This window comes from Sander vitreus, chromosome 13 (assembly GCF_031162955.1).
Source record: "Sander vitreus isolate 19-12246 chromosome 13, sanVit1, whole genome shotgun sequence".
Lineage (NCBI taxonomy): Eukaryota > Metazoa > Chordata > Actinopteri > Perciformes > Percidae > Sander > Sander vitreus.
In genome coordinates this window covers 5,720,573-5,732,229 of record NC_135867.1, presented here as the reverse complement: position 1 = coordinate 5,732,229, position 11,657 = coordinate 5,720,573, and the positions used below count along the sequence as shown (strand labels likewise).

At 40.4% G+C, this 11,657-nt stretch overlaps 1 protein-coding gene across 1 annotated transcript; it reads right to left on the bottom strand.

The window, feature by feature from the left end:
- Window positions 1-22: 22 nt before the first annotated feature.
- Window positions 23-10,644, bottom strand: LOC144527510 (adapter molecule crk-like). Its single transcript, XM_078265602.1, has 3 exons — window positions 10,101-10,644; window positions 7,715-8,319; window positions 23-4,462 (listed from the first exon to the last, which is right to left on the bottom strand). The coding sequence occupies exons 1-3, from the start codon at window positions 10,318-10,320 to the stop codon at window positions 4,328-4,330; spliced, it is 960 nt and encodes a 319-aa protein (XP_078121728.1). The 5' UTR covers window positions 10,321-10,644; the 3' UTR covers window positions 23-4,327.
- Between the last annotated feature and the right edge of the window lie 1,013 nt (window positions 10,645-11,657).

Sequence of the window (11,657 nt, the reverse complement as noted above, 5' to 3'; positions counted from 1 at the left end):
AGCAATGTAAATCCCAAACTGATACTTTGTTATATTTTTATTGACTAGGTATATTAACACATTACATGCTACAGAAAATTAAAAAAAGGTCAATTTTAACTTCAAATAATATATTTTCATAACATTTTGACACATTGTACAATCTCGTTAAAAAAATAGTCCTATTTTGGCTTGTTTCGGTCATCTTTAAAGCAAGGGTGAAATGGCACAAAAACAAAAATATATCATCATTGCAAAAAAAAAAACTAAAAGAACAATTAAACATTTGGCATGATACTTGATGCACTTTTTCTTGAGCTGTAGGGGAGATAAGGTGCACATTGTAGAATCATCAGTCGTATCGTTTAAAAAAACAGTTTTTAAGTATTCATTGGTCTTCAACTAACTGCTGTGGCACAGCCCAGTTACAATAATGTCATGACTATGAAATGAGAATATTTTCTCTAAAAGGCAACAATGAGTGAGAGTTCAGTGCTATTCATCTGACTGGAATACTCAATGAACACTTTGCATAAAGGCATTACAACAAACCTAAAAAAAATAAATAAGTGGTACCAGTACAGAATGACTGCAGGAAAATGTGGCCACAGCCACCATTAAAACATCTTCTTTTTTATATCCAATAGATGTAAAATGATGTAAAATAACTACACTTGACAATAACATCGCATTTTGGAATTTTGTATTTTTGTAATTACAAATTATACAATAGATAATTTAAAATTCCTAAAACAATGTGTGACATGATGCAGTGTTTTGATTTTTTTTTTTTAAAGGATTCTACTTACATTACATTACATTACTGACACACATTTGCAGCAGCACACTTCATTACCATTGCACTGTTGTCACTAACAGTCATTTAGTGTTAATTGGTCACCTATATTCCCATGTAGCTCTACAGGCACTCTGTGCTAGTAGTGAATTATGTAGTTACACAGCTGACTTTTATCAGCACATTAACCACTGAATGTACTCAATTCAAATATTTCACCTTAACAAAGAAACATGGAATATGGGGACTTAAAACTATTGCATGTGTTTATTTTTACAGGGCTGTAAATGAGCCACAGGTTTGGCTCAAAATTCTTAATAAACATATCAAGGTAATAAAAATATGGCATTAATGTAGCATACAAAAAATAATTTCCTTAAATTTGATCAATAACAATAAATGGAGGGAAATATTCACAATTAATAAACACATTGTAAACTCAGAACACATTTCAGGATATCTGGGGTCAGATGCATAAATGTCTGTGTAGGTTAAAGAGAAACTGTGTGGTCATACAAATGCAGAAAAATGCAATTAATTAATTGAATTGAAATAAGCGTGCCTTTGATTACATATATAATATACAGAAGGTGTTTGGACTGCAAAAGTCATTCACTCTTTGTGAAACTGACTAGTAACCTAAAATTGTGTATTAGATTTCAATTTTCAGCTTATGTTTTATTTCTGCTTTACTACGCCACAGTCAGCTTCTTTAAGAAAACCATACATGCTGTTTCGATGTATTTGCGAGATATACCCCCTCAGCATACAGTCTTTACTATAAATATGTTTGGGAAGTGACACATAAATGATTTTTGTGCATAGGTATCTTTCATACATCTGACCCATAGGGCTTTGATGAACGTGTGAATTGGAAAGCACAAAATGTATTTATGTAAGCGCTGTGGAAACCATTTGGTGTGTGTTGTTCATTTTAACTTATCAAAAACAATCATGCCTCAGGCTTCAGGTCAGTAAATTCCGACTCAAAACTCATCTTTTCCAATGCAAAACATGAGGTAGAGAGGAAGTAGTTGAAGATCCTCCCTGGTGACTAACAAAAAACAACTTTGATGTGCAGCTGGGATTTGTCACTTCATATTGTAGATTACCATTGTCAGCATGCAAGAAGCATCCATTGCATTTATGCATCATGGAAAAGTTGATACATATGAGCAAAAGGTACAATGCAATCACAGTTTGCTAGACCACATGAGTAATAAGACTATGACCACAGGATGATATTTTTTCCTTAAAAACCATGTTATTGTCACTGGTAACAGCGTTACATCAGTCCGTTTACCACATTTTTGCAACCATGTATAAGCCACCTAATTAGTGTTTACTGGTTACCCAGAGTTATAACAAGGGGCTTCGGAGGACATTGCAAGTTGGCTGCTTTTGAGAAAACGGTCTAATCTGAAGCCGGATGTTGGAAATTTACATTTTACAGCAAAATTCCTACAGTAATACACCATGAGCCATGACCAATAAACCATTTCATGGTTTATTTTCATATTGACATTATGATCAGTGTTTTAAAAAGCTTGATGTGTAATAATAGCAAGTGTGTTCAATGTGGAAAAAGCTGATGAGAAGCAATAAAAAGACGTCAATCATGGCACAAGAAATGACAGAGCGACATGTCTGTTTTACCACTTAAACATAAAAATGTAACCGTATTTAGTGTTTTAAAGTGGATTTGATCTCTAAAGCATCTCTGAATAACAATGTCATACAAACCCTGCTGGAAGACAAAAAATAAAATCCCTAAACCTTTCTCCTCATCTTCTAAACATCCTCAGGGCATCTCGCCTCCCTTCTTGAAAGGGTGCTCATTTTGTTCTTTCACAATGCGGCATTTGAAGTCATCCATGTTGGCGCTGAATAGTGTTTTAAACGAGGAACACAAAATAATTATAGGTGTACAGTGTCTGGTAACAAAAAGTAAAAATCAAATATAAGGAATGAAAAAAAATGTTTACAGTATTTAGCATGTAAAGTGTGTGTATATATAGTCAATCTATCATAATATTTTCCACTTTTAGTACAAAAAAAAGAGGACTTGGGTTTGTAGTGTGGGATGTAATAAGTAGGTGAAGACGTCTTCTCCACAAGACAGAGTCATCATGAAAAGTCTTTGCTCGTTTCACTCCGAGGTTCACAGTCTAGCGTTACAAAAAAACTCACTGATTCAGGATTCTGGGAGAGAAGCAGAGTGTTTTGTCTCCTGTGCGCAATCAATCTTTTTCCCTTCTGTATGAATCAAATGTGGTGGGTGGGGATACACAGATAACTCAGGAAGGGAAGAGTGGGTCGCCTCTGCAGCGTATTAGTTGTGCAGACTTCAATACTGGGCTGGAGGTGTGTAAACTAGGGTTCGACTGATATCGGTTACTGGTGGCCAATACTGTATTTAAAAAAAAATAATTGTAATTACTTTTCAACTGACTGTCTCTCCAAGCCTTTTATTCCATTCAAAACAGATTAAAAAATTTCAGAAAAAATTAAGTGATATGGACCGCCAGGAAACGCATTGATTGGACCGTTTTGGTGACCATCATCCTGCATCATCAGCGCTTGCATGACACAAAGGGAAATTAAATTCCACTGACGGGCAGCAAGTCATGGTAATAAACATTATTAGTTTAGAATGCAAATGGACCTTGTGTGTTATTAATAATGCCAAATAGGTAGAAACGGGAAGAAAAAAAGAGGTGCCTTGTGCTGTAACATTACAGGAGCGGTGATTACTGTGTGGTCGCTACGTTTCATTCGCTGTTTAATGAAGAACTGCTAAAATACATGGAGTAGGGCCGAGATCCGAATTTTCATGTTTGAACCGAACCGGTTAGGTGTGAAAGCCCCCTTAAAACACTGCCTCAATTCTACACCTAATCATCATACAAAAGTAAATAAAACGCCTCTGGAGTTATTAGAAGTTGTGGTCCAATTATTTTCTCTTGACTCAGCTAGGCCAACCGGTTAACATCTGCTTGGTAGGGAGGGTGTTCAGCCCAACCGGTTAACCAACCGGTAACTAACCGGTTACCAACCAGTTAACCTCTGCTTGCAGTTGTGGATTCAAGCTAGGCTAACATGAAAACTGATGAGCAATATCATCAATATGCGATTCTGGTTAAGACAACACACAAGTGGGTTCCTTTAAAATGTAACATTCATAAATACTAAACCAAAACATGCTGCTATCTTTCTGAATACAAGACATATTTAATTGCAGGTTTCGGAAAAGTAATCAAGAGGGAGCCAACAACGGCAGTGTGTAATGCTGACTTAAAAAAAAGAAGAAAGAAGGTGATTTAGGGGAACCGATATCAGTCTGACCTAAGTGTAAACTTTTCAAAATGACAGTAGGCAATATCACCCAACACGTCTTGTGTTGGCAGGGCCAGTAGTGCCTGACCAGTTGAGGTCATAGGTTCATATACTGTGTGCTTGTATACATATTTTTTTCTTTCCGAGCATGACAAAATGACCGAAAGGGAAGGGCTGTGCTGGACACTGTCGAGGTGATGGGAGTGCGTGCGTTTCTCAGCTCTCGTCATCAGGATGGTGTTGTTCCAACAGTCGAACGTGGGTGAAGGGAAAGTGGCCTCGTTTGCCCTTGCACTCACCCTCCCATTGGCCGTTCACGTTGATCTTGGTCACTTGTACCATGTCTCCCACCTGTGAAATGACAAAGAAATGATAAATGCAGGGGTGCAATACACACAGACGCACTCTCTCCGCTCTCTATTAACTGGCAGGTTCATGCAAGCTGAACATATCAAGCTTAAAGGACAATTCCGGCGCAAAAGAAACCTAGAGGTTTATAACATATGTGTACCGAGTCGACCGTTCCCTGGGATATGTTCTCATGCTAATCGAATGTGTCTCGAGCTTGAAACAAGATAGCGCAAACCGCTGATTAGCTTATAACGCTAGTCGTCGGGGCACGGGTAAAGTAAAAAGAAATCGCCATTTCTACACCACTAACAAGGCTCAAAATAGCACCACACTTCAACAGTAGCATAATGAGGGTCCCTACATGTAAACCGAAGCATTGAGAACAGACAGTTAATTAAAAAGATAGATTATAAAGACAGTAGCGTTCACGTCTACGAGCAGGCGCCATCTTGGGAAAACATGACCAGTCGAACAACGAACGCCAGGCTTGAGCTATGTTACTGGTTGCACAGTCGATTAGCATGAAAACATATGCCAGAGAACGGTCAACTCAGCACACATATGTTATTAACCCCTGGGTTCATTTTGCACTGAAACTGTCCTTTAAAGTCTAACTCAAAGTCCACCAAGCCTAGGGTTGGGCGGTAATACGGTATACCACGGGGTCTAAAAATAGCAACGGTATCAGTTTCAATACCGTCATTAAAAAAAAGATCTATATGAATCGGCCTTAGATGCCTCAACAACAGCCAGGGATATGGCGCTGTTAGAGGCTCCTCTGGCTAACAGCAAGTACGACGCACTCAAAACATTCCTGTTGGAACCCTTTGAACTGTTCGGAGCTGGAGAAAGCAGACCGCCTGCTGTCCCTCAACGGCCTTGGCGACAGCAAGCCGTCCGAGGTAACGGAGAGGATGCAGGCTGTGCTGGGCGCGGCGGATCCCTCATTCATCTTCGCCCACATTTTCCTGCGGCAGCTTCCAGCGCCCGTGCGCACCGCACTGGCCTGCTCCCCCCTCTCTTCCCCCAGAGACTATCGGGCGCTGGCTGTGGAGGCAGACAGGATTCTCCTCGCCAACCGGCAGCAGTTCGTCCACGCGCTGCTGCCCCCCCAGCACACGTCTGCCCCGCTTGCACTCCACAAAATATAATTTATGTAATTATGTGTGGTTGTCATCACGTGACAGTGTGGAGGAGAAAGTAGGCTTTTGTAAGTTGTTGTTATGTTATTATTGTTTCAGTATTAGTGTTTGGTATTCAGTTTCTGAACGGTGCATAAGCCAACAGTTTGGTGACGCCGTCTGAGCCTTACGTCATAATTTTTAATTAGTCACGGTAATACTGTATACCGCGGTAAAATAGAGAGGTGGTTTGATACCGCCCAACCCTAAACAAGCCTGCAGAATGAAGAGCATTGACATGAAATTGACTGACCCATCTTCATCTTTATAACTGCAGCAAAACAACATTTAGACATCCCAGTTTGATTGATATACAGGAACAGTTACGCTTCACTTCGGTTCTACATGTTTATATTTTTTTGCTTAAATATCAGCCTCTTAAGCCTGATAATCAGACTAAGTTGCAATTTGTTATACGATTAATTCAGCCTGACGTGTTCATGGCAGCCAATTTCTGTTTGGGGAGGGGGGGGGCTATTTTGTTTTGCCCTAATCATTTAGTTTTGAGTGACACATCCATCCCAACAACGTTGTGTACAGAAGCTGTGGTACAGGTTGCTAGAAGCATTTAAAAAATGTTTCCATCACAACCAAAGAAACCTGCAGATTTAGGAGTTGTAAATTGACGTACAACTGTCCAGCTGCGTCCCCGTTTTTGCAGCCATTCTTCCGTCGCTATGTTTCATGGATAAAGCTAAGTAATGGTGTGCTGCATTGCTGAACAAATCAAATATAAAAAGAGGTTCATTTAGATGTCTGGAGGAGGCTACAGCAGCTTTAGCCCAGACAACAATATTTAATTATCCTTCAAAATCCCATGTCAGTCAAGTCCTGATTGCGGTGACAATTTTACATGGATTAGTGTTCAGTCTGATGTAGTAGTTCATTGTGAATTTAAATGTTAGAAACTAAAAACAGATGAGGTAGATGTAAATAACAGCAAGTCGATGAAACGACTGAATGTTTTAATTCCAGGTTATCAACGGTTTTGCAGACAACACACTTTAAGCAGGATTTAATTTCAAAATAACACTGCCAGTTGTAAATGACGATTTAATTGCTAGTCCTTATCTACAGGGAGAGCATTTTGTACAGTACTGTGAATCTTGACTGCTCTCAGTGTTTCCCACACGCCTATACTTTGGCAGGCTGCGCAAATATATTGTGACCTATTTTAACAGTGGCAGAGGTTCCTAAACAGTGTAATGCCACCTGGTCTGCTCTGTCTCACACAGCACACACATACACAATTCCACTCGTTATTTCAAACACATTGGTGGTGTCTGCGTTTCTTGAGAAGCCTCAAACAGCTGAGGAATTCAAGAGCTTGCTGTGTTGAAAGTTGGTACCATGTGTGTAGATTGATTAAATTTATTTTAGCTGTAAAATGATCTTACTGAATTCAGCTTTAGCTTCTGAATCTACTCTTCTGCAGCTAGCCCTCAGTTTACTACAGACCCACTGTATGTACCGCTGTGAGGTCACATGCTGAAATTACTTCACGATGGCTAATGACAAGCCACCTTTGGCCACTCACAAGAATGTGCATAAAAATCTTCATTCTTAAGCGGCTGTAATCCAGTCTTTGAGTTATGTTAGCAGCTTAGGCTCATTAACCATCAGCTTGTTGACAGCGAGCTAGTCACAGTAAATAGTGTGTGTGATGTGGTGACACTGTTAGGCTACCGGATCATTTTGTTTACTAATCGGAGGGAACCTTGTTTATTTGACTACTTTCACAGGGCTCCAGTGGTAACGAATGTACAATGTAAACACTCACATTAATCCAATGGGCCATAAAGAGATGTGTACATAAAGAGATGCCATTGTAAAGGAGCTGTGTCTGTCTTTCTCTATAGTGCCATCTCCACTGTAAGTGTCTTCATGTGCGCTGTCAGCTTGCATCTGTAAAGATACTTTGTGTGTATGCTCACATGCGTGAGCCATTAACAATCGGGACAATCTAAACTGCCTCTGCTGACTCACAAACAGAAAACAGAGAGGAAAAAAGAGGTTAACAGTGAATAGAAGGACAGCCTTGGAGAAAAAGAATGGTGGGTGGAATTGCTACCTCCAGAGCGAGTGCCGTCTTGTCGTAGGCGTTGGGCACCCTCTTCTGAATGGCTCGAGCATAGACGGGCCCATTCTGTAAGTTAGGGAGCTGGGCATTGGCCACAGGCTGAGCGTACTGGCCTGGGTCCCCCAGAGGATTTGCCTGAGGGCTCCCTGTTCCGTCTGTGCTGCCCCCTACCCCTCCAACTTGCCCCCCCTGTCCAGTCCCCACAACAGGGGGACCCAGGCCGGCAGTAGTGGGCGAGGCAGGTCGGTACTTCTCCACGTAGGGCACAGGGATCATCCCGGCTCGGCCCTCCTGGTTAGCAGCGTTCCACCACTGCTCCTCAGGCTTTTCCAGCACACGCAGGATATCACCTTTGCGGAAGGGGAGGTCCTCCTCATCGTTGCCAGGGAAGTCAAATAGCGCCCTTACAAACTCTGCCTCCTCGGGCTGCGGCGGGACGCCAACAGAGGGGGAGCTGATGAATCCTGTGTTCTTAGCCTTGTTTATGGGCTCTATGAGTGTGGTTGTGTCCAGGTAGTGGATCTTATAAAACTCCAACAGAGCCGGAAGCGCTTCAAACTCCTGATCCCCAATCCGAAACCGAGGAGGAGCCATACCTGGCAGAGGAATGGTGACTATGTTAGTTTGTTTAGGTAAAACATGACAGAAACAAACAAATCCAACAATTACATTAACACCAATCTTCTTCAATCAAAAAGGGCCACAATTACTGGCAGCACTGACAGGCTTGCTCTAACTTTGTCTTAACACAGCACGCAACAGGATTAATTATTCACTGAAAAGTCCAACAATATCCTTAGAGTGCTGTGTTTGGGGAGACTATTATATTAAGGGGATGATAAGGCCCTAGAAATTAGTCCTAACTGGGGCTAATGTAATTTTATATCACCATATAGTAAATCTTCTGTAAATTCAAATGAGAAACCATTTATAAACAATAACCGGAATGTCTGGTTTGGGGTAATCCAGTGGTTTAAGTGTATGACCAAGTTAATTCTTCTCATTAATACAAACATCTTGTAAATCCAATACTGCCATAAAGCAATCCTGCTTATTGATTTGCAACATTGAGAGAACATAGCAAAACCTTTATAGGTTGACAAATCTATACAATAGTATCACCCAATCATATCAAAAATTGTAAGCAAATGGAGTGGCAGTAGCCCACATCATTTTGAGACATGTTTTACATTTGAGTGTAAACAATAGATATTTTTAGCCAACATGTTCAGCCAATGTTCAGTTGGAGTGACGGTGGCAGGCGTAGCCTCTGCAAATAGTTATTTTAAGTCACTGGGGTGCACATCATACTGCTTGTTTCTGTTTAAATTTTGTTTATTCTAGTTTAAATAACAGAACCCAAAACTTGGTACTGTTCCTAACCATAATGGCCCACTATTAAGGATTTACTATAGAAAGATAAAAAAAAAAAAGATGACCCAATGCTAAGGAAGCCCAGAAAGGAGAAGGATTGAACACCAGCCATAAACACGTACAAGCACAGCGAGCGGTAGACCTGCAAGCAGGGCTATGTATGTGCAACAGGGCAGGATCCCAGACATTCCAGAAACGCCAATCTGGCCAGTCATCATCCAGTTGTGACAGGCCAGTCTGTCCAGTTCCATTCAATCCCTGTAGCAGCAGCAGCCTAGCTCACCACACTACCGCTAGGCTACCGTCCTGCTGCTTACACTAGGACAAAACACCGCTTCAACCCCTAAGACATGAAAAAGTAAATGTCTGATTGGTTGTTGATAGCTAGCTAATCGTTAATGTAACACCAAACTCCATTTAAAAAGTAACCAATTTAACGATACGTTGCAAATACAGAAAGTAACTTACACACTTTTTACATCTTTACACGTTTCTGTTGATTTCCTTTAAATTGTTAGGTTCAATTGTTACATCGGATACACGAGGATAAGCCTCAATAAAGCAACCCATATATTTCAGTCAAATTTCAGACCGACTCTTCTATTCTACACACAGTAGCTAGGCAGTTAGCTAACGTTAGACCGCGGTGGGCGGTAGCAGCAGTGTAAACCACATGCAAACGTTTTCATTTTTGTTCGAAAGAGTGAATATTATTATATCATATGAATGCCGACTTTGACAGTACCTCCCAAAAACACAGAAACTCCTTAAAGTTCTGTGATAAAGGGCAGGAATATCTGCAGATTTCCTAAAATCAAGTTAAATTAGTCAATTCATAATGGGCGTTTGGAGTGGCTTCACAAGAGAGAGGGAACTTACGGGGATAGCTAAATCAAAGCAACCAAGAATTAAAACGAAAATACACACTAACGTTAGTATCTGGTAAACATGTGTAACGTTAGCAGTCAAATACCTAGCTAGGTGACAAACAATTCAACGTTACCTGAGCCAGACTGCCGGTTGTTACTGATGCTGTTGATTATATAATGGGACACTTTGGAGTTCTCTGATACGGACAGCACGTAGTCACCAGGGCTGGTAATTGAGTCTCTCACCAGGAAAACGCCATGTCTCTGTCCCTGTAAAAGAGAAACTGCTTCCTGGCGGCTTAGCTTTCCCCAGTACCAGCTAGCACGATCTTCGGCATCAAAATTACCGGCCATGGCTGTGAAATCCTGTCCGAGGCTTGAGGCCTTTCCCCTTCGCCTCTCCCTATCCGCAACTCATACAAAACTTTGGTAGACTAACGCCTCCCCTGAAAAAAAACTGTATAATATCCCAATGTTTGCAACTTCCACGAGTACTGTTAATACGTTTAAGTTGACGGAACTTCTGTTGCACCACAAAACCTAATAATTAACAGCTTAAACGTTAAAATGACAAACAATTAAATGCAAAACTAATGTGCAACAAGAAACTCCGGGACTGAAATGGCGGATCTAGGGAAAAGTTGACCTCATCTACCGGAAGGGATGCCTGGTCAATGGGAAGCGCTGCGCTGCATTCACGCTGCATTCAAAAAGCACTGTAGAATACGACTTACCTACTCTTCCACTTCTTCTCTGAAAATGTTGAAATGCTAAGGAACGCAACAACGCGGTCGCTTAACGCAACCACTTGATTTGCTCTCAGTTCATGTTCTAACTACTTTGAAGCCGTAAACGCACCATAATTAAACTTTATTTGCAGATTTTTGGTTGCTCTCAATCAGATTTTAAACAGTTCGCAAATGTGAATGTTGTGAGTATAAAGAGACGTTTTTGTTTTACAGCAAAGAAAACACTGCTATGTCAAACACAAACCAAAAAAAATGCTTGGAGTTGGGATCTGAAATTGACTTGTAAGATTGTCAAACCCACCAGTTTAAAGTAAAGTTTACTTTTTAACTGGTATGAACAATATTACTATGTAGTAGGCTAACACCTGAACATTTTACATCTGAAAGTTTGTTTCTCGCCCAATATTTAATCTCTCTCTCTCTTGGACTGACTTATTGCATTATCTAAGCACACATGGGGGGGAGGGGGCGGGGCTATTGACATTTATTTTATAGTCTATAATTGACACAATTAAAATGAAGATTGGTTAAGTAAAATAAATAATAAAAAAAAATGGTATTTTATGTCTGTGGCCTTCTGAACTATATTTATTTTACCAGTAGATGGCAACAAACACTCTGTTATCAAGCATGAGGCTTATTCTTTCTGACACACATTTTTCAAAACATTTTATTTGCCATCGAGACCAAAAAGCTATGTAAAAAAAATCCATCTATCCATTCAAGAAGCATGTCAGTAATGTGGACCCCTGGGTACTTATAAGAGCTGACAGGTTATAGGTTTGTTATGGATGATAAATAGTCTATGTTTCCCACACCATCCCCTTTGTCTTCATATTCAAAAGCTGATGGCTGGCTAAAGTAGACTCACATTATTGCATAAACATGTTAATATCTCTCATTTTGCATTATTTAACACGAAGAGAAGTTTCCAATAGATTT